The 23,797-nt window shown below is 37.6% G+C and overlaps 1 protein-coding gene across 1 annotated transcript; it reads left to right on the top strand.

Moving 5' to 3' along the window:
* Positions 1-2,710: 2,710 nt before the first annotated feature.
* On the top strand, positions 2,711-18,154 carry LOC133564141 (indian hedgehog B protein-like). The gene is made up of 4 exons (XM_061918276.1): positions 2,711-3,367; positions 6,344-6,501; positions 8,116-8,219; positions 16,290-18,154. The coding sequence occupies exons 1-4, from the start codon at positions 3,053-3,055 to the stop codon at positions 16,952-16,954; spliced, it is 1,242 nt and encodes a 413-aa protein (XP_061774260.1). The 5' UTR covers positions 2,711-3,052; the 3' UTR covers positions 16,955-18,154.
* The last annotated feature ends 5,643 nt before the right edge of the window (positions 18,155-23,797 follow it).

Genomic DNA, 23,797 nt, shown 5'->3' with positions numbered 1-23,797 from the left:
GTGTGACTGCCATCATATTGCAGTCTACACCTGTCTCTTATGTGTAACTGCCATCATATTGCAGTCTACAGGTATCTACATGTAATCTCTACAGGCAATCTACACATATCTTTAATGTTTGACTCCATCATATTGCAGTCCACACCTGTCTCTTATGTGTGACTGCCATCTACTGGTCGCACTTATCATTTCACTATGTACCAAGTAAAATTTCTTCGAGGTCGGTGAGCACAACCACAATGACTTCGTACATTAGGCGCACCGGGTTAAAAGGCGCAGTGTCGAGTTTCGAGAAAATGAAAGGATTTTAAGTGCACCTTATAGTCCGAAAAATATGGTACATGTTTCACACGATCAAATACAAGATTTAGTAGTGTTTTGTGGTTTTTTGACATCTTCACATAAATCCGTAACCTAACCAGGTATCCATTATTTGCATCGTGAGAGAAGTATTTTAAAACACGTTTTCTGTTTTTTACATTGAATGAAAGAGTCCTTCAGTGCTCAATCACATTTTCGCATTCCTCGGACTCAAACTCATGGATTCCATAGTGGAGCCGGTCTCTCCAGAACACCAGACCCAACCAGGCATGTGTGAAGCCAGCCCTCAATGCGGTCCCATCGGCGTTCAACGGACGACTGTTGACATTTTATTGCGAGTTCCTTTGGAACTGCTCGACTGGTCTTTAAAGACAAGACCGGACTAGAACAAGTCCAACATCGGCGATCTCTGGCCTCCGTTAATGTTCTTCTGGATGAATGCACAAGAATTATGACGGACGCACTCCAAAGTTTTATGGAAGGTCTTCCCAGGAGAATCCAAGAACTGACGCTATGTTTATAAGGGAGCATTCATACTTGGAGTCTGGTGCTCTGCTCAAGACCTAAATTAAAAATAAAACAGGAAGTAACAACTCTTAGGGAGAGTTCACAAGTGTTATTTTTGGTTCCAGTTGAAATTAACTCGAGTTTGCCTTGGTTAGGACGGTTCTGAGATGGAGGGTGAATGCAGAACCAGGACTGAAAAAGCCAACTGGTGTGTGGAAGTAACACTTGTTGTGTCGTAAGGATAAAGAAAAGTACAACTTGGTGGTCAATGTAGTGCGCTTTGGTTCAAGGGGAACTGCACTTTATTTTGAAATTCAGCCCATGGATCACATTTACTGTGATGGACAAGAAAACAAAAGGTTGTGGTGACAAGATGTCCACTGGTAAAGTACCAAGTACCCTCACAGGCGGGCCAAAACCCAGTTTATCTTAGTGTGCGTTTATACTGTTTGGATCCAGTTGAGACAGACCAAGGTCTGCAGTCCAGGACCAAACAGAACTGGACCAAAAGGGAGGGTTGTGACTGCCGAAGAGATGACTTGAAAGTCTTCATGCAACTGATGACCTTTTTTGTTGTGAGATCACTGACCACACTAACTTGTCGTGTTTGCAGGAAGAAGAATACTGAGTTGCATCCCAAGAACACCAAACCTACTGTGAAGCATGGGGGTGGAAACATCATGCTTTGTGGCTGTTTTTCTGCTAAGGGGACAGGACGATTGATCCATGTTAAGGAAAGAATGAATGGGGCCATGTATCGTGAGATTTTGAACCAAAACCTCCTTCCATCAGTGAGAGCTTTGAATGGTTGACCAAATACTTATTTTCCACCATCATTTACAAATAAATTCTTTAAAATTCCTACAATGAGAATTCCTGGATTTTTTTTTCACATTCTGTCTCTCACAGTTGAAGTGTACCTATGATGAAAATGACAGACCTCTGTCATCATTTGAAGTGGGAGAACTTGCACCATCGCTGGCTGACTAAATACTTTTTTGCCCCACTGTACATGTATATCTATATGTATATATGTATATATATATATATATATATATATATATATATATATATATATATATATATATATATATATATATACTAAATTATGTAGAGTGGGTATATATATATATATATAAATGTATGTATACATATATATATATATATATATATATATATATGTATAATGTATATATAATTATTAAAATTGGATATGAAGAGCATGTGTTGGACTAAAATGCGTCGAACATGGATAAGTGTGGAGAGCGTTTTGCATTTTACCATCATGCATTGTAATGGATTTAAATTGAATTAAAAAATGTGAATTATGTGTTATGCTTGGACATTTTCTTTAATAACATCCACAAAGTTCAATGAGCAGGTTGTGTGAAGTGTGTTGACTTCCTGTGTTAGTTTATTTGCACCATGACTTTGGACTAGGTCATATGTTAAGCAAAAGACATTTCAATGTACAGTTAATGGTTATTAGATAATACTCCACTAATTGGTGGATAAATTGAATCAATTAGATCAAAATTACAGTTGACATTCTGGAGAACCCCTAAAGTGGAGTCTAGAACCAGGACAAGGTTTTCTATGTGTGTAATAATTATTTTATTAGTGTTTGTAAATATACCGAGTGCTGTGGAATGGGGGACCCTCGGGTATGGGGGGGCGGGGGGGGTGTCCCACAATTTGGTGCGGTACTTGTGCGCGCGCAGTCTCCGTGGCCTCTGGTGCCCAGGCGGGGCGGGGGCGGGGGCGGGTGGCACGGCGGGGACAGGAGAGGGAGAGGCGGGCACGACTGGCATGGGTGCGGTCTGGACTCCGTGGATCACTCAAGTGGAACTCCATTCAAGTGGAAAGCTGCAGACCGGGGAGAGGCGCACACGCCACGGGTGTCACTCACTTTCCACGGAACTTAAAGCAGGGCAACTTTTTCAAAAGGTGGACTTGGACTCTCTCTCTCTCTCTCTCCCCCTCTCTTTCTCTCTCTCTCTCCCTCGCTCGCTCACTCTCGACTTTGAACCTGTTTGTTTGCAACCCACGGACTTTAAAGCGCGCGCACCCACGCCTGTTCCTCTGCAGCCACACCACTTTAGGAGTAAAGGAGGTTTTTATTTGTGTGTGTTCCTGGAAGAAGCGCCCGCGGATGTCCCGCGACCATGGCCCGGCCAGGTGAGCCGGAGACGCGCTGAAGGAACCCCCCCTGGGCCGGGGAGAGATGCGGACCCCCTGGCGCCTTCTCCCCGCCGTGGTGCTCCTCCTTCTCCTCCTCCTCCTCCTCCTCGCACCTGCCTCGGAGGGCTGCGGGCCGGGGAGGGGGTACGGCAAGAGGCGGCTCCCCAAGAAGCTCATCCCGCTGGCCCTCAAGCAGTTCAGCCCCAACGTGGCCGAGAAGACCCTGGGGGCCAGCGGGCGGCCGGAGGGCAAAATCACGCGCAGCTCGGAGCGCTTCAAGGAGCTGACGCCCAACTACAACACGGACATCATCTTCAAGGACGAGGAGGACACAGGTGCGGACAGGCTCATGACGCAGGTGAGAGGATGAGGAGGAGGAGGAGGATGATGATGATGATGATGCTGCGACCACCTGCGCGCGCCGGCATGTGCTCCAAGTCCTGGTCCGGGTCCGGGTCGCCCTGTCCAGGAAAAACTTCACACTTTGCGCCGAAATATACTTGCCGTTATATTCTTATTATATATTTTTTGAATAATTTAAACTGAAAAATTTTTACGTCCATTTTTTTAATTAAAATATGTGTGCAAAAGTTATTTTTGGAAGAATACGGTGTGCATAAATGAGGGTGTAAAAGTTAAGTTTTAAAAAAATCAGTGCGTAAATATTCGTTGCTTCAAATCACTTCCGGTTAAGTTGTTTGTTTTTTTAACACTGAATTTTCTAGCATGATTTAATGTAAAAAATAAATTGAAAAAAAAACAGTGTATAAAAATTCAGTGTAAAAAAAGTTCACTTGTTTATAATATACAAATTCATTTTCAATAAAAAAAAATACGTGCAAAAGTTCATATTTAATAAAAAGTTAAGTGTAAAAAAAATTGAGTGCAAGTGCAGAAATATGTGTTGCTGCAAATCACTTCCGGTTAAGTTTTTTATTCTTAACACTGAATTTTCTACCATAATTTAATGTAAAAAAAAAAATAAAAAAAAAAAGTGTGCAAAAATGAGTGTGTAAAAGTTCAGTTTAAAATAAAAATCAATAAGTAAATATTCACTGTTTTTTTAACACTGAATTTTCTAGCGTGATTTAATGTAAAAAACAAAACAGTGTGCAAAAATGAGTGTGTAAAAGTTCAGTTTAAAATAAATATCAGTGCGTAAATATTCACTGCTTCAAATCACTTCCGGTTAAATTTAGTTTTTTTTCAACACAGAATATTCTACAGTAATTTAATGTAAAAAAAAAAACTGTATAAAAATTCAGTGTAAAAAGTTTACTTGGTAATAATTTACAAATGAATTTTCAATAAAAATATGTGCAAATGTTCATATTTTATAAAAAGTAAAGTGTAAAAAAAATCGAGTGCAGAAATATTTGTTGCTTCAAATCACCTCCGGTTATGTTTTTGGGGTTTTTTTACGCTGAATTTTCAACAGTAAATTACTACAAAGTGAAGTTTTTACACTGAATATTTATACACTGATTTTTTTTTTACTTTAAACTATGTTGACAAATTTATTTTCAATAAAAAGTGTGTGTTCATATTTTTGGAGGAAATCAGTGTATGAAAAATGTACCTGTAAAAAAAAAATTCAGTTCAGAAATCACTTCCATTTTTACACAAAATTATTACAAAATGAAATTTTTACACAGAATTTTTATATACTTTATTTTTATGTATTTTACATCAAATTATGCTGACAATTTCATTTTCAATACAAATGTGTGCAAAAGCTTTTTTTTTTTTTTTTAAATACAGTGTGCAAAATTGAGTGTGTAAAAGTTCAGTTAAAAAAAAAAAAAAAAATCAGTCCGTAAATATTCGTGGCTTCAAATAACTCCCGGTTAAGTTTTGGTTTTTTAACAGTGAATTTTCTGGCATTATTTAACGTTTAAAAAAAAAAACAGTGTATAAAAATTCAATCCAAAAAAATTCACTTGTTTATAATTTACACATTTATTTTCAATAAAAATATGTGCAAAAAAACAGTGTATAAAAATTCAGTACAAAAAGTTCACTTTGTAATAATTTACAAATTCATTTTCAAAAAAATTTGTGCAAAAGTTTATATTTTTAGGAAGAAATCAGTGTAGGAAAAAGTTAAGTGTGAAAAAATTCAGTGCAGAAATCACTTCCATTTTTTTTTACACTTAAATGTTATATACTTTTAATTTATATATTTTTACATCAAATTATGCTGAAAATTTCAATTTCAAGAAAAATGTGTGCAAACGTTTTTTTTTTTGAAGAATAAAGTGTGCAGAACTTCAGTGTGTAAAAGTTCAGTTTAAAAAAAATGAGAGCTTCAAATCACTTCCGGTTAAGTTTTTGTTTTTTTAAACACTGAATTTTCTAGCATAATTTAATGTAAAAAAAAAAAAAAACAGTGTATAAAAATTCAGTGTAAAAATTTCACTTTGTAATAATTTACAAATTCATTTTCAATAAAAATGTGTGCAAAAGTTCATTTTTTTTAAGAAATCAGTGCATGAAAAAGTTAAGTGTAAAACAAAAAAAAATTCAGAACAGAAATCACTTCCATTATTTTACACTGAATTTTTACACAAAATTATAACAAAATTACATTTTTGCACTGAAATTTTATACACTTTTATTTTTATATATTTTTACATCAAATTATGCTGTGCAAAAGTGTGCAATTTTTTTTTTTTTTTAAAAACAGTGTGCAAAAACGAGTGTGTTAAAGTTAAATTAAAAAAAAAAAAAATTAGTGCGGGAATATACTTTGCTTCAAATCCCTTCCGGTTAAGTTTTTTTTTTGTTTTGTTTGTTTGTTGTTTTAACACTGATTTTTTTTGCATAATTTAATGTAAAAAAAAAGTCAGTGTATAAAAAAATCTGTGTAAAAAGGTGTGAAGTGAAGTGAATTGTATTTATATAGCGCTTTTCTCTAGTGATTCATAGCGAAACCCAATATCTAAGTTACATTTAAACCAGTGTGGGTGGCACTGGGAGCAGGTGGGTAAAGTGTATTGCCCAAGGACACAACGGCAGTGACTAGGATGGCGGAAGCGGGAATCGAACCTGCAACCCTCAAGTTGCTAGCACGGCCACTCTACCAACCGAGCTATACTATATTACAAAGTTCACTTTGTAATCATTTACAAATAAGACTGAAACAATGGATCCAGACTCAGAATCAGCCGATGAGGGACTTCATTGACTGTGTTATTAAAACCATTGTACAAAAATCAATAAGAAGTAAAGTGTATAAAAAAAAGAGAAATGTGTCATTATGTCTTTGCTACGTCTGGCCAGAAAAGGACGGCCTCATAAAGTTTCCCCGCTCTTGTGTGTCCTCCGACCTCAGCGCTGCAAAGACAAGCTGAACTCCCTGGCCATCTCCGTGATGAACATGTGGCCCAGCTTGAAGCTGAGAGTCACCGAGGGCTGGGACGAGGACGGCCATCACTCGGAGGACTCGCTGCACTACGAGGGCCGGGCAGTGGATATCACCACCTCAGACAGGTGGGCGGCCCGCAGCAGACATGACTTCTAAAGTCACAGGAACTACCGGACTTTAACATCCTCTTCCTCAAATCATATTACTCACAACCTAATTCAGCTTTATTTATGTTTAACACAAGGATTATATGTATTTATATGTTTGTATGTATGTATGTATATATGTATAGATGCATATATATTTATATATACATCCATCCATCTATTTTCAACCGCTTGTCCCTTTTGGGGTTGCGGGGGGCGCTGGTGCCTATCTCAGCTACAATTGGGCGGAAAGCGGGGTACACCCTGGACAAGTGGCCACCTCATTGCAGGTATATATATATATATTTATATATGTATATGTATGTATGCATGTATATGTATGTATATGCACATATATATGTATTCATGTATGTATATATGTATGGATGCATATATATATATATATATATATATATATATATATATATATATATATATATATATATATATATATACATATATATATATATATATATGTATATATGTATATGTATATATGTGTATATATTAGGGGTGTGGGGAAAAATCTATTCAAATACGAATCGCAATTCTCACGTTGTGCGATTCAGAATCGATTCTCATTTTTTTTAAATCGATTTTTTTTTCTTAGCAATCCAACAGAACAATACACAGCAATACCATAACAATGCAATCCAATTCCAAAACCAAACTTGACCCAGTAAAACTCAGAACTGCAATAAACAGACCAATTGACAAGACACAAACACAACACAGAACACACCAAAAGTAGAGAAGCAAAAATGAATATTATCAAGAACAGTATCAATATTAGCTATATTATTTATATGTTAGTATAACTAATAATCGATTCTGAATCGCACTACATGAGAATTGAGATTTAAATTCGACTCGATTTTTTCCCCACACCCCTAGTATGTATGTAGGTATATGTATATCAAAAATATCAGAAATATCAATCAGCTAAAATGCACCAGACATGGATAAGTTTTGCATTTTTTCCATCATGCTTTGTAATGGATGTAAATAGGTGTATACAGAATTTTTTTTTTAAATGTTTTTTTGTTTTTGTTTTGTTTTTTAATCAAATCCACAAAGTTCAGTGACCATGTCCGTTGACATTTTGTTTCGGTTGAAATGTGTACTTTATTTTTTTGCACCTTGACTAGGGGAGGTTGTTTGCATTCGGTCGAATAGATAAATGTTGCGCATTTACTGCGTGCTAAAAGGTCGTCGGCCAGGAAAGACTCATGTTGTCCACCAGGTGACGACTAAATAAGCAGCATCACAAAAGTTGTACTTTTAAAATGAATGCAATCTCCCCGTGGACAAAAAGTCCTTACTAATGAGATCTCGCAGGCTAATTTGTCGACATGAGCGGGCCGTAGTTAATGATATGTTGAGGATTACCAAAAAAACGACAAAAGTACTCCAATCTCTCATGTGTGCAAGGCTAATAGATGACCGTGCGGTGATGAATAGAGGCAAAACCAAAAGGATGATGAAGTGAGCATGAGTTCATACAGTCACAGTATTGATTATACAAAGAGTGCATCTTATACAGATCTTTCCAGTAGAAAGTCTCTCTAATAAAACTCCATTTGGTATTCACAGAGACAGAAACAAGTACGCCATGTTGGCTCGGCTTGCTGTGGAGGCAGGATTCGATTGGGTCTACTATGAGTCCAAGGCACATGTCCATTGCAGCGTCAAGTCAGGTAAGCCACACTTAGTGTCAGTGTCCCTTGGTTAGGGCGGCAACCATTCATCCATTGGCTTGATCGATTAATCGTCTAACCTCTGCAACTAATCAAATCCAGACGGCAAAGGGTGCCCAGAACTTGAAAACATGCGGACATAAATTCCACATGTCCTCTGAAATTGAGTGTACATGAGAGCGGTGGCGTGTGTTTTTAAATGTTGTGTTATTATTTTTTTTCATCAAAGCACACAAGTTAAAATAATAATAATAGATTTTTTTTGTAAAAAAAAAAAAAACTTTACATTGAGCAAACAACCTCAAAGTGCTACAGTGTATTAAAAAAAAGAAACGATGATAATAATAATAATTATAATAATAATAATAAAAGATAATACAATCAAATAAACTAAAGAAAAACTAGAACAGCCTAGTAGCTAGAACTAGTATGCATACATCTATTTTTAAAGAAGGGTTTTTAAGCCTTTTTTAAAAGCATCCACAGTCTGTGGTGCCCTCAGGTGGTCAGGGAGAGCGTTCCACCGAATTGGAGCTTTGTTCGTAGCTCTGTCCTTGGAGGTTGGAGGAGGTTAACCTGTTTGGATCGGAGGTGTCGTGTGGAGGATTTGGGGGTGAGTAGTTCTTTGAGGTAGAGGAGGGTATTTCCATGGAGACACTGGTGAGTTAGTAGGGAGACTTTGTCTTGAATCCTGAGTGGAACAGGAAGCCAGTGACGGGATTTGAGAGTTGGTGTGATATGGTCGTATTTCCGCACTGTCAAAATGTCGATGATGTGCATTGGTTAGGAAAAAATGAAGGTAAAATTGTGGTTTATTTCAACTGTTAAAAATATGCATTGAGGCTTTAAATCATTTTCATTGAGGGCCACATGCCAGAAATAATGGATGAATATGTCTCTGGATTATTTATATATATATATATATATATATATATATATATATATATATATATATATATATATATATATATAAATAATAAATAGGTATATATGTGTGTATATATATATATATATATATATATATATATATATTACGGCTGGGCAACGATTAAAATTTTTAATCGAAGTTAATCGCACTATTTCTCAGATTAATCGCGATTAACTGCATTGTATACACAAAGCCCAATAATGAATTCAAAAGTAGTGTGTAGTGCACCTTTATTGGAATATTCTCCCACATGAACAAAAGCGCCAAAACATTTGTTGTGCAAACACAATTTAAATCAGTCCTTGTTAAACAGTAGCAGTTAAATAGCAAATTTTATGAAAATCAACTCCAAAAATGTAAATACAAACATTTAAGCTTATTGCCACTGCCAGGGTATTTAAGTTATCCTGTTTGTTATGGAAAATAAATATAATCTACATACAAATCTCTGAGCCGCAATCATAACATCTGAACAGGCAATTTCTGAGGTAAGAGCAGGAACATTTTTTTTATCAGGGATCTTATGTTTAAAAAACCTATATTATAGGTAGTGGGCTGTTTTAGGGAATTTTGGATCAAATTATCCGTAGTAGCAATATTAATAATGTTGTGTTTATTCTGCGTAGTGCACTTAAAATAATTATGACCATATCTAGGAATTGATATGATGGGAATTTTCCGATTGTTTGCTTGGTGCTTTGATAAACTGAAGGCATCATATACATGGTACTATATTGTGATGGTATGAGCCAGGGAATAAAAGAACTACCCTACCCAGCATGCAACAGGAGTGAGGAGCATGTATAGGTTGTGTCGCCATGACGACATCTTGTATGTTGTGATATGCACGCTCTGAAAGCAAACGTTAAGAACTCAGCCAACACTCCTGGTCTGCATTATTCATAAATAGACAGACAACACATATACTCCGCTGCTTCACAGGCCGCTGGATGTAGCCGGCAAAGTATTCCCATGCTAGCTAGCCGCTCTAGCAAGCACGCCTCATTCAGTCCAAAACGGCCCGATCTATCCACATCCAGAATTGTCTGGCGGTCGTAAGTGATCCCGGAGTGACCACGCTGTAAGCCAGCCAGGACATTTGCAGAATTGTCCGGTGTTTTTGCCAAATGTTCCATCTTTACCAAGAGCCCCTCCACGCCGGGTGACGCCATCTTGTTAAGAAAAGGCGTTAACAAAATAAAAGCATGTAAACAACATACGCAAATGTGCGATAAAATAATTGTCGGCGTTAATAGATTGATGAGTTAACTCGTAATTAACGCACTAATCTGCCCACCCCTAATATATATATATATACATATTTACAGTGTGTATATAGTACATATTGTTATCAAGATGTCTATTACTACATAATATAAATACTTGCAGTGTGTATAAAACTTTTTGGGGTGAATCCCTCTGTCTGCGTGGTCAGCTGCATTATTGCTAGCATTTTGAGTCTTGGGAACGTACACAAATGTTGTCGTCTGACCTAAGATGTGAGGCTGATTGGAATGGTGGTAGCAAGAATATGAAGTGGAAGACATTCCAGGAGGTGTGAAGGATCCATGTCTGGTACCGCCAGCTATGGGATGCCAAACTCCATTGTGGCTGTGAGATGATTAACTCGCTGCTGCTTTTCCTTCAGGAGGTTTCTCTCAGATCTCTTATCTCAGCCTTATCGCCTCCTTGCTGGCAGGCCTCCTTTCTGCAAGCCTCATACCTACAGACCTGCACACCTTGGACAAATATTTGGGACCTGACTTAAGACACACGTGATGCAGCAGGTGCATCGTGGGTAAAGTGGGTTCTGCTGGTTCTCTGCCACCCACTAAATTCCGTCCACGTCCAAGCGAAATGACTCCATTCTATTTTCTGTCATGCTTTGCTCACCTTTCACTGGCTTTTCCCCCCCAAACCTACTTTGCTGTCTTCCTGACCTCAGGCTGTGCTCAGATGCAATCAGCTGGTTATCCATTAGCTCCTGCTGGCTGCCTCTGCTCTCCGCGTCTTCAACCGCCACCTTACTCACAAGCACGAGGAAGTCAAGGCCGTTTTACCGCTCCTAATAGTCTTCCGTGACTTACTAGAACAGGGGTCGGCAACCTTAAACGTTGAAAGAGCCATATTGGAGCAAAAATACAAAAACAAATCCGTCTGGAGCCGCAAAAAAAATAAAAGCCATATTACATACAGATAGTGTGTCATGAGATATAAATTGAATTAGGAGGACTGAAAGGAAACTAAATGAGCTCAAATATAGCTACAAATGAGGCATAATTGTGAGGACTGGTGGGCATGGTAATGCCGGGTTTGTCCCTCCGTAGATGCGATGACGTGAACACAACAAAAGGTAGGATCTTAAAATATTTATTTATGTCCCCCCCTCCCTTGTGGAGGGGGTCCGGTCCGATGACCATGGATGAAGTACTGACTGTCCAGAGTCGAGACCCAGGATGGACCGCTCGTCGGGACCCAGGATGGACCGCTCGCCTGTATCGGTTGGGGACATCTCTACGCTGCTGATCCGCTTGAGATGGTTTCCTGTGAACGGGACTCTCACTGCTGTCTTGGAGCCACTATGGATTGAACTTTCACAGTATCATGTTAGACCCGCTCGACATCCATTGCTTTCGGTCCCCTAGAGGGGGGGGGTTGCCCACATCTGAGGTCCTCTCCAAGGTTTCTCATAGTCAGCATTGTCACTGGCGTCCCACTGGATGTGAATTCTCCCTGCCCACTGGGTGTGAGTTTTCCTTGCCCTTTTGTGGGTTCTTCCGAGGATGTTGTAGTCGTAATGATTTGTGCAGTCCTTTGAGACATTTGTGATTTGGGGCTATATAAATAAACATTGATTGATTGATTGATTGATTGATTTAACAAAAAGAGAGCTCTGAACAGAAATGCTGGAGCTAATAAAAAGGCAAACCAAAAACGCTAGTATGAAATCTAGGAAATACAAACAGAAAACTAAACTTGGCATGAAAGCACAAACGAGAAAACAAATCATCAGTATGAAAACTGGAATAATCAAGTGGTATAGCGTGAGAGCTAGCGAGAATAAAAGTAGAAAAAGTAGCAGTCGTCACTTGTTGCATGAGAGCAATTTATGAACCCAGGAAGAAAAGAACAAAGAGGCTGTCTTAAATAGGAGGGTGATTAGACAAAACAGGTGTGTGTGGACCGGGATTGGCAGGTGGACTGATGAGTTATCATGGTGACGGGCTAAACAGGAAATAAACAGTCACTTGACGGAGAGTGATACCAGAAAGGAAAAATAACTAATATGTCTAGATACAAGCAGCGGATCGCAACAATAACGATGCAATATGTACATATAGCTGGCCTAAATAGCATGTTAGCATTGTTAGCTTGCAGTGACTAAATATGTCTGATTAGCACTCCACACAAGTCAATAACATCAACAAAACTCACCTTTGTGTATTCATGCACAGCGTTAAAAGTTTGGTGGACAAAATGAGACGGAAAAAAAAAGTGGCATAAAACACGTCTTAGAAAGTCGGGAGAAAGTTGTACATGTAAACAAACTAGGGTGAGTTCAATTAATAGGACAAATCGGCGCTCGCCAAATACTGGAAACAGTGAAGCACGTTTGATATAAACAGTGTGATTTATAACAATTAGGGAGGTTTTATCATGTTTGTCGTCTTACAGAAACTATATTATAACAAATAATATATTTTTTATATATTTTTTTCCTCTCATCTTTTTCCATTTTTCATATATTTTTGAAAAAGCTCCAGAGATCCACTAGGACGGCGCTAAATATATTTACAGATGGATCCTCTTTATTTTGGTCAAGTTTACGGAGGTTCATTTGTGTCTTTATTGTGACAGCTTTTTTTTTTTGTTTACACTGAATTTATGTATGTGAATTTTATTTATTTATTTATTTAAATTAATCAGTCCAACAAAATAATACAAAGTAAAATGTATTGAACAGTTTTTTTTATTAATCAGTCCAACAAAATAATAACGCAATACGCTTACATTTTTTGCACATTTTTAGTCTACTTTATACCTTTTGTTTTCGCCCTCTTTTTGTGCCCCTGTTGACACCATCCTTTCCATCCTTACCCTTTCCATCCTTTGTAACTGAGCTACTGTGTTGAACAATTTCCTTTGTGGATCATTAAAGTTTGCCTAAGTGTAAGTCTAATAATAAAACAAATCCAATTCCAAAACCATTCAGTGTAAAAAAAAAAAAGGAGAATATGCAAATTCAGTGTTAAAAAATCAGTGTAAAAAAATTTCTGTATAAAAATTTGTGTATAAATATTCAATGTAAAAAAATGTTTTACACTTGAATTTTCAGACACTGATTTTTATACTGCATTTTTATGAATAGAAAATTTACACACTGATTTGTTTTACTTTAATTTTGTATACACTGAATTTTTGTAAAGTCAATCTTCCATCCATCCATCCATTTTCTACTGTTTATTCCCTTTGGGGTCGCGGGGGGCGCTGGTGCCTATCTCAGCTACAATCGGGCGGAAGTCAGGGTACACCCTGGACAAGTCGCCACCTCATCGCAGGGCCATCACAGATAGACAGACAACATTCACACTCACATTCACACACTAGGGCCAATTTAGTGTTGCCAATCAACCTATCCCCAGGTGCATGTCTTTGGAAGTGGGAGGGGCCTATCCCCAGGTGCATGTCTTTGGAGGTGGGAGGAAGCCGGAGTACCCGGAGGGAACCCACGCAGTCACGGGGAGAACATGCAAACTCCACACAGAAAGATCCCGAGCCCGGGATTGAACCCTGACTCCTCAGGACCTTCGTATTGTGAGGCAGACGCACTAACCCCTCTGCCACCGTGAAGCCCAAGTCACACATTCAATTTTTTTTACAAAAAATTTTAATACACTTCATTTTTTTACACTGAATTTTATGAACAATTTTTAATTAAATTTTTTTTCTTTAATTTGTATACACAGAATTTTTCTAAAAGTTATTTTTAAACTATTTTTCCATTGAAAATGTCAGCATAATTTGATGTAATAAAAATCCAGTTCACAAAATTCAAACGCATAAATCAATCCCCATAAAAGTGATCCGATATTTATTTTTTGTTAGTCAGAGGTTGGGTTTTTTTTTTTGGTACAAGACATGACCATTCTCAAAGGAAGCAATATGCGTTAAGGAAGTCAGATCACCCAGTTTGTAGATGAACACATTTGAATTAATTTCAGTGAGTAAAGTTTCCATGACTTGTTGTGTGGCTGCGTTTGGAAAAGTCAACAAAGACGTTATCTTTTGCAGGAACGCTGACTGAAAAGACGTTTCAGAGGTTATAAAACCGTCTGCCTCTAAGCCACTGAGATAATATTGGCCTTCAGTCGGTGTCAAAGTCTGACTTGATTTATGGGGAACTGGAGGTCTGGACTAACTAACACATGTTGAAGTCCATGTGCAGCTCCTATAAGAAGTCCTGTTCATCTTCACCTTGGTAAACTTTCTCAAGGATTCAAGGCTTTCAATCGATCGCAACTGCTCAGTTTGTCTCAAATGATGTTTCCACTCTCATCCAAGCAAGCTTCATCAGTTCAGTCTAGATGCTGGTGCCAAAGCCCGACTATTTATCCCCCTACAATAGTTGGGGCTTAGGCTACAGAATCTAAACTAGTCTCGGTATAATTTAAGTCTATGAGCATGAACTGATGAAATCTGTTTAAGACGAACTGAACAGCTCAGTTGCGATCGATTGGATGCCCTGAGACTACAATGACCTGGATGACTGAGAACATCCAAAGACATCTTAAATCTTGACAGTAAACATGCGCTGCCCTTGATTGAGTTTCCTATTCATTTTAACTTCCTTTGCACCAAATTCAAAAGGTTCTCAAGGCATTCAAATGATGTTCAGTTTGTCTTAGAAAATGTTTCACCTCTCATCCAACCAGGCTACATCATTTCATGATCATAGACTTAGATGAGACTGAGACTAGTCCAGATGCTGGTGCCAAAACCCCAACCATACTTGGGGCTTTGGCACCAGCATCAGAACTAGTCTCAGTCTCATCTAAGTCTATGATCATGAACTGATGAAATCTGTTTAAGACGAACTGAACAGCTCAGTTGCGATCAATTGACTGCCCTGAGATGACAAAGACCTGGATGACTGAGAACATCCAACGACATCTTAAATCTTGACAAGAAATATGAGCTGCACCTGGAATGATTTTCCTATCCATTTAAATTTCCTTTGCAGCAAAAAAGGTGAGGTTGTCAAGGCATTCAAATGATGGCAACTGGACTGTTCAGTTTGTCTTAGAAGATGTCTGACTCTCAACCAACAGTCTTCATCAGGTCATGCTCATAGACTTTGATTAGATATAGGCTCATCTCCAATGTGACCCCTTGCCCCTTTGTCTTAAACCTTAACAATTGGTTTTGCATGTTCACTTCAATCAAGTGGTGTCTGATTTCTCCGTCAGGTAAGTGGAGAGGACCTAGTGTTAGGGTCTCACAGCCCTCGAAACGAAGTGAGCTCAGGTACCTCCCTAGGTAAAGAGCGCTAAAAAATGAATCACAAGTGTCAGTTATGTACCGGCACTTGCATATTTCCCAGAAAAATCGTCTTCTTAATTGTCTTCTTCTTGACAGGCGAAATAAATTAAAAGAGCCCAAGCAAAGTCGGACATTGCGCCTGATGGCAACTTGAAAGTAAACAAACATTTGTCGTAACTGCTTGACCTCACTGCCCGCAAAGGACAAGTGTCGATGACGTAGTGAGACTCAAGCGACGTCACTATTCCTGGGTGCATACGTCCAATTTGCAATGGCACTAGATTCTAATGGTCAGGAGAGAGGGTTAAGACAAAGGGGGATGAGTGAGAATTCAGATTGAGCCTTAGTCCAGATCTAGTGCCAAAGCCCCAACTAATGTTGGAGGATAAACAGTTGGGGCAAGTGGACTAGATCCGCCCAATCTAGGTCTTTGTTGAGAGGTGAAACGTCTTCTTAGACAAACTGAGCAGTCCAGTTGTGACCGATTGCATGTCCCGAGAACACAATGACCTGGAAGAATGACAACATCCATAGACACCTTAGATCTTGACAGGAAATACGAGCTGCAACTCGATTGATCTTCCTGTTCATTTTCATTTCAGAGCATTCCGTTGCAGCCAAAACGGGAGGCTGTTTCCCTGCCGACGCCGAAGTCACCCTTGAAGGCGGCGCCACTAAAAAGATGCGTGACCTCCGACCCGGCGAGCGGGTTCTGGCGTCCTCCACTTCTGACGGTCGCCACCGCCTTGTCTACAGTCCAGTCTTATCGTTTCTGGATCTCCGGCCCAACGTCACGAAGATCTTCACCATCATCGGAACCAGCACTGGACACAATATCACGCTGACGTCGGCACACCTCATCTTCGTCACAGACTGTTGGGGCGGACCAAACAGGGACGTGCCGAGGACAAGTTTTGCCAGCGAGGTCCGGCCGGGTCAATGCATACTAACCTCACAAGGAACCGAGGCAACACGCGCTGTTGTGACTTTTGTAGAGGAGAGGCCGAGCACTGGCTTGTACGCCCCGCTCACCCAGCACGGCTCCGTCGTGGTCAACAGCGTTCTAGCATCCTGCTACGCAGCTGTGGACAAGCACCATTTGGCCCATGGGGTTCTTGCCCCGCTTCGTTTCTTCTACACCCTGATGGGTCCAGCAGAACAACAAACCGATGGAGTGCACTGGTACCCTTGGCTTCTGCAACGGGTCGGGGCAATGCTACTGGACCCCAAACACTTCCACCCCTTAGGAATTGAGCAAGGACTCTGACAGACGAAAACTGACGACAGAGAAGTGGTGGCTTTGCCCCTTTCTTTGTATTTACGAACACAGGAGCACGGAAGCAGCTTTCCAGCAAAGAATAAGTCTTGACTCCACTCCATTCCTTGTCTGTATTTACTGTAAAACACAAGAAATATTCCTTTTCAAGAGATTATTGACGTGTGCCAATCAAGCACACATGTCGTAAGCAGCAATGCTGACATAGGGCCCTTCCTAACATGTGCTCAAAGTGGAAAAACTGCTAGATTCTGGCTGCTCCCACTGGACCCAAGTCTGTCACCTTCATCCAAGATGCGCACTTTAGGTGGAGCAACCCTTAAATTTGGGCGTTCACTTTCTAATCTGGCCTATCGACCTAAATCACTTTGCCCTGAGGCTGTAATAAGTCCAGCGCCCCTGTGGGGTGAAACATTATATTGCGCTTAAAGTTTGGGTGCAATGGACGCACACAAAATTCAATTATTTTCCAGAAAACGACTAAAAAGATTTTAAGAGACACCTGGAAACATCCATTGAGATGAGGAAAAAATGGGCGATACCGCCACCCTGTGTTAAGTAGAGGTATGAATCTTCGGGCGCCTAACGATCTGATCCGGTTCCGATTCCTGGGGTACCGATTCGATCCTTAAATGAAACCGATTCTTGCAATATATCGTTAGTAGGGCTGTCAAATGAACGATTTTTCAAATCGGATCAATCACATTTTTAAATTTGGATTTCTTATGATTAATCACCGGCGATAACTTGCTTGCATAAATAAATAAATAAAATGTATACAGTATATTTATGTTTTTTTAACTGATTTTTGAAAATCATGAATTAAAATAATAAATACATTTAAGAAAGGACCCCAATATTTGTACACAAGCACAATTCTATTCTTCCAATGTCATCCAGGAAGATTTTACTTGAATGCAAGTCATTTATTTGCACAAAACCTCGTAACAGTTTTAGCTCAAATTCTCTCAGGACGTAGCTTGGAGTGAAATTTGCCAATGAGCAAACCAGTCGGATTATGAACTATTTTGTGATTAATCACATGAGCTGAACCTTTAACTTTGACAGCCTTAATTATTTGCTGGAACAATTATAATAAACGTTTTCAAAACAGGTTAGAGGCTTGAAAAGCTCCTTCTGTTAGCATATTATTATTTTTATTTAATTTCTGGATGGAAATCCGAATTTAGATGTGTAAATACATATATGTATATATATATATATATATATATATATATATATATATATATATATATATATATATATATATACGAGAATTAATACATTACAAAATATAATATATATAATAATTTATATATATACATATATGTATGTTAATTGTTTTTTTATTTATAATTTTTGGGGTGATATACATATATATATATATATATATGTTTTTTTTGTTTTTTTATGGTAATCCATATCTCGATTCGAAATCAATTTATTTTTATTTATTCTTTTGTTTTGTTTTTTTGTCATATTTAATTTTTTTTAAGAAATCCAAATCTCGATTCGAAATCAATTCATAATTTTCAAACATCCATTCAAAAAAAAAAATCTAATATATATATATATATAAATATATATATATATATATATTTTTATATTTATTTTTTTAAATCGATGTTTGAAAAAAAAATATATACATATATACATATATATATATATATATATATATATATATATATATGTATATATATATATATATATATATATATATATATATATATATATATATATATATATATATACATATATCATCTAAAATTAACTATCACCAACTCAGAGGCGATGCAGCAGCTCAATATGACAATATAGCAGCATGTAATCATATTGTTGCGAAAAAATAGTTGGTCCGTGTTAGCTCTTATAATAAAAATATCGCTAATACTTGTTAATATTCAGGTCAGGAAATGTAAACGGGGTATTTTTGGCGGGTTTTGAATGTTTTTTGTTTTTTTAGTGAGCCGCCTCTTACTTGCTGTATTTTTCGAGTCAGAAAAACACAAAAAAAAAAAACATATTTTTTTCTCACAGAAGGATTGTGAATGAAAGACAACATTTAAAAATAAACTTTAAATAATAAATGAATGGAAAAACACTAAAACTCAAATTCCTTGCGTTAAACGGATGGCATTCACACAACAATCATGCCTAAAAAATACCTTTTAAATGATATTTGGTCAAGATGTATTTGATTTGATTGTCATTCCATTTGCAACAGCCTGACAAATATGTCAGTTTGTTTGTATTCCCCAGCTGGGACTGGCCAAGGAAATGAGTCGACTCATGAAATCCACTTCACAAAAATCAGTGCCTCAGGGATCTTCTTCTTATTCAGCTCAGATTTGTTGCCTTCGCTCTGCTTTGGATTAACTCGCTTTGGTCGGCCATGAAAAGTAGACCCAGATTCATTTTGGCCTCATTCCTGTGAGAATCCTGCATGTGACTGAAGCATTAGATAGGTTCATTTATCCAGGACGTGTTCAACCCACCGCTAGCTAGCATCTGTGAGCGGATTATGCTGTAAACCAGGGGTCACCAACGCGGGCACCAGGTCGCCCGTAAGGACCAGATGAGTCGCCCGCTGGCCTGTTCTAAAAATAGCTCAAATAGCAGCACTTACCAGTGAGCTGCCTCTATTTTTTTTAATTGTATTTATTTACTAGCAAGCTGGTCTGGCTTTGCTTAACATTTTTAATTCTAAGAGAGACAAAACTCAAATAGAATTCCAAGAAAATATTCTAAAGACTTGGTCTTCACTTGTTTAAATAAATTCATTTATTTTTTTACTTCGCTTCTTAGAACTTTCAGAAAGACAATTTTAGAGAAAATATATAACCTTAAAAATGATTTTACGATTTTTAAACACATATACGTTTTTACCTTTTAAATTCCTTCCTCTTCTTTCCTGACAATTTAAATCAATGTTCAAGTACATTTTTTTTTTTTTTTTTTTTTATTGTAAAGAATAATAAATATGTGTGAATGTGAGTGTGAATGTTGTCTGTCTATCTGTGTTGGCCCTGCGATGAGGTGGCTACTTGTCCAGGGTGTACCCCGCCTTCCGCCCGATTGTAGCTGAGATAGGCGCCAGCGCCCCCCGCAACCCCGAAAGGGAATAAGCGGTAGAAAATGGATGGATGGATGGAATAATAAATACATTTTAATTTAATTCTTCATTTAAGCTTCTATTTTTTAGACGAAGAATATTTGTGAAATATTTCTTCAAACTTATTATGATTAAAATTTAAAAAAAATATTCTGGCAAATCTAGAAAATCTGTAGAATCAAATTTAAATCTTATTTCAAAGTCTTTTGCATTTCTTTTGAAATTTTTGTTCTGGAAAATCAAGAAGAAATAATGATTTGTCTTTGTTAGAAATATAGCTTAGTCCAATTTGTTATATATTCTAACAAAGTGCAGATTGGATTTTAACCTATTTAAAACATGTCATCAAAATTTTAAAATTCATTTTAATCAGGAAAAATTACTAACGATGTTCCATAAATTATTTTTAACATTTTTTTCAAAAATATTGTTTTTTTCTTCTTTTTTGGTAGAATTTTGATTTTTAAAGAGTCGAAATTGAAGATAAACTATGCTTCAAAATTTAATTTTCATTTTTTTAGTGTTTTCTCCTCTTTAAAACTGTTCACTTAAGTCAGGGGTCGGGAACCTTTTTGGCTGAGAGAGCCATACAAGCCAAATATTTTAAAAAGTACTTCCGTGAGAGCCATATCATATTTTTTAAAGACTGACCACAACTAAATGCGTGTGTTTTTAAGTAAAACCAACATTTTTAGAGTACAATAAAATAAGTCTATTCTTTTATTCTTTTTAATAACACGGTTATTCTGAAGCTAACCAATAATAAATAAAATACTTCTTACCATTAATGTGACTTATTGAACAGGTGCGGTAGAAACCAGATGGATGGATTAAAATGCATGAGAATGTTTTATATTTTGAACGTTATTTTTGACACTGTGACTACCGGCAGAATTATTCATTACTTTTTTTAAACAATGTCAGCTAAGATTTGTCTGAGAGCCAGATGCAGTCATCAAAAGAGCCACATCTGGCTCTAGAGCCATAGGTTCCCTAACCCTGAATTAAGTGTTTTTTTCATCATTCATTCTCCACAAAAAAACCTTCCGTAAAACGAAAAAAAATGTACGACGGAATAAATACAATTTATTTAAGTGTGTATCAAACTGGTAGCCCTTGGCATGAATCAGTACCCAAGAATAGCTCTTGCTTTCAAAAAGGTTGGTGACCCCTGCTGTATCATCTCTTTCTCTTTCCGACTTACCACCAGGAAACGCCACTCTTCACACTAAAAAAAATAAAAAAACACAACTCCAGACTTACTGTACATACAGTATTTGCATTCAGCCTAAGATCAGGGAATATTCTGAACGATGCCACATGTTTATCATCTGCTTCCATAAATGTTGTACGGTTCATTTATGCCTTTTTTGTTTTTACGTTTATTTCCATCAATGATGCCAGTATGGCCACTCTTCTGTACACAACTACTGTACACAACTTCTGTACACAACTACTGTACACAACTACTGTACAGTCGGTGTTTGTGTCCTCCTGTGGGTCTCCTCTGCATGACCATTCCACCCACGGACGTCTTCACTTGTAAACAAACGCACATTCTCTTTCTTATTGTTACGAAATGTCCAACCGCGAGGACACAAATGCTCCATATTACACACCAATACTAGAAATATTTGTCAAATGTGTATATTAAGCTATTTTCTGAGAAATTATTTAAAGATCTATTTTTTAGAATATCATGTAAATGTCTTATCTTTTTTGACGGGTGGTGTGCATTTGTGTTGTTGTTTGAATATAAAGTTGCTTTTATTACAAACAAGGATGTGTTTTTGATTGGATCACGTCACGCAATATCGTGTTCATTCAGAATTATTTGATTTAGTGAAACACAAGCAGCTGATGACGTCAAGGTGACGTGACGTCACGGCGGGCTGCTTTCAGGACCACGGACAGCAATTGTCATATTGTTTTGGGTTTGGTGTTTTTTTTTTTTTTACCCTTTCCCATACTTTTGTTTTCTAAGAAACAACACAACCTGCTGGTGGTTTCAGTCATTGCAGGAAAGGAGGGAAAATCTAATATGGTCTCGCTGCAATAACTAAAACAGCCGGCAGAGGGGAGTGTTTCTCAATCCCAACAAAAGAAAATGGACTTCAAAAATAAAAGACAGGAAAGTCAAACTTAAGACGGTTTGGAGTCTTTTTTATATATATATTGGTCAGGTAGGTGCGGAAGATAACGTCTTAGCCCATAACTCATCACAGGAGATTGATTTAAGACAAGTAGAGACCCTTTCTTGATGTAACATTTGCTTTGAAAAACAAAACAGAAATTAAAAAAAAGATACAAAACTGACAGTATTTTTAAAAAAAATAGAGTGTTGAGGTTTGTCTCTGTAAGTATTAATTAATCAAAATTTAAATTCTTTGGAGCAAAATACGCTGGCAATGTTTGAGGCGAGGTTTATGGAGACCATGAAGGGCTGAGAATGGAGAATAAATCTGTTCACTCGGCCCCTTTCGAGGGGAACTGCACTTGTTTAGATTTTGTCGTTCATTCACTAATATGTGTTTTTGCTTCGTGCATGCATTTCTAAGTCGTAAAATATGGCAAGTATGAGGTGGCTAACAATCCAGCTAATGGGAGTACCCTATTTAGCCTTAAATCGCTCGAAATAAACTCTATCAATGTTTTAAAGACACACTTTAAGGACATATATAACGTAGTAACATTAATAATAACATGTAGTATTTACCATTTTTTCTGATTATAGGCGCATCACACCATTCACTATTCCCTTTGAACACCGCTATTAATCATGGCAGACTTGATGAGAGACAACAAAGATGACTTTGGGACAAATGATGATCCAGAAGCTTCTCATTTTGAGCCTGAAAATAAGGAGGGTGATATACAGGTTTTAGAAGCTGTGTGCTAAACAGATGGAACTTTAGTCAAACCTTAAGCATCATGTAGCAGTATTGCCAAGTGCTAAACAACATATGCAAACATAATAAAACAATCACTTACTGTACAATGTTTGCTCTCACTGGGATAATGACTGAAGGCATGTTTATATCTTCCCCTTTCATCTTAATCCTCATAAAGGGTCTTTTCGTGCGGTGGATGTCAAAGTTGACCAACTTGTGGGTTCATGTCCACAACCTTCTACTATCCAGGAGAGAGGCATGATTTATCATCTAGAATTAACTTTCACCAACTAGGAGGAGATGCAGCAGCTCGATTTGTCAGTAAAGCAGCATATGCTAAAAATAGCTTGTCTGCATTAGCGCTTATAATAACAATGTCCCTCTTATAGTATAGTTGTTATTATTCAGGTCACAACATGTAAGTGGAGAATTGTTGCAAGCATTTGGGTGAGTTTTAGAGGGCTAAACAAGATATACAAAACTATCACTTACTGTACAATGTCTGCTCTCACTGGGATAAAGACTGATGGCATGTTTATGTCTTCCCGTTCAGGCGAAGAATTCCTCATAATCCTTACCACAAACGAGCGTTTTTTTCTGTGTCTTTCACGCTAACACCGGGTCTAAGTTGGTAAGTTGGATGTCAAAGTTGACCAACTTGTGGGTTTATGTCCACAAACTTCTACTATCCAGGTGAGAGGCATGCTTTATCATCTGGAATGAACTGTCACCATCTCAGAGGCGATGCAGCAGCTCAACATGGCAATATAGCAGCGTGTGATCACGGCGTTGCAAAAAAAAAACAGCTGGTTTGCGTTAGCTCTTATAATA

This window comes from Nerophis ophidion, linkage group LG13, assembly GCF_033978795.1.
Source record: "Nerophis ophidion isolate RoL-2023_Sa linkage group LG13, RoL_Noph_v1.0, whole genome shotgun sequence".
NCBI lineage: Eukaryota > Metazoa > Chordata > Actinopteri > Syngnathiformes > Syngnathidae > Nerophis > Nerophis ophidion.
This window is presented reverse-complemented; position numbering and strand designations above follow the sequence as displayed.

Bases quoted from the DNA above. Each gene is read 5' to 3' on its own strand.
- LOC133564141 (XM_061918276.1), top strand. From the start codon at position 3,053: ATGCGGACCCCCTGGCGCCTTCTCCCCGCCGTGGTGCTCCTCCTTCTC. The intron at 6,502-8,115 runs GTGGGCGGCCCG...TGGTATTCACAG, and splicing joins GATATCACCACCTCAGACAG to AGACAGAAACAAGTACGCCA. The intron at 8,220-16,289 runs GTAAGCCACACT...TTTTCATTTCAG, and splicing joins CCATTGCAGCGTCAAGTCAG to AGCATTCCGTTGCAGCCAAA.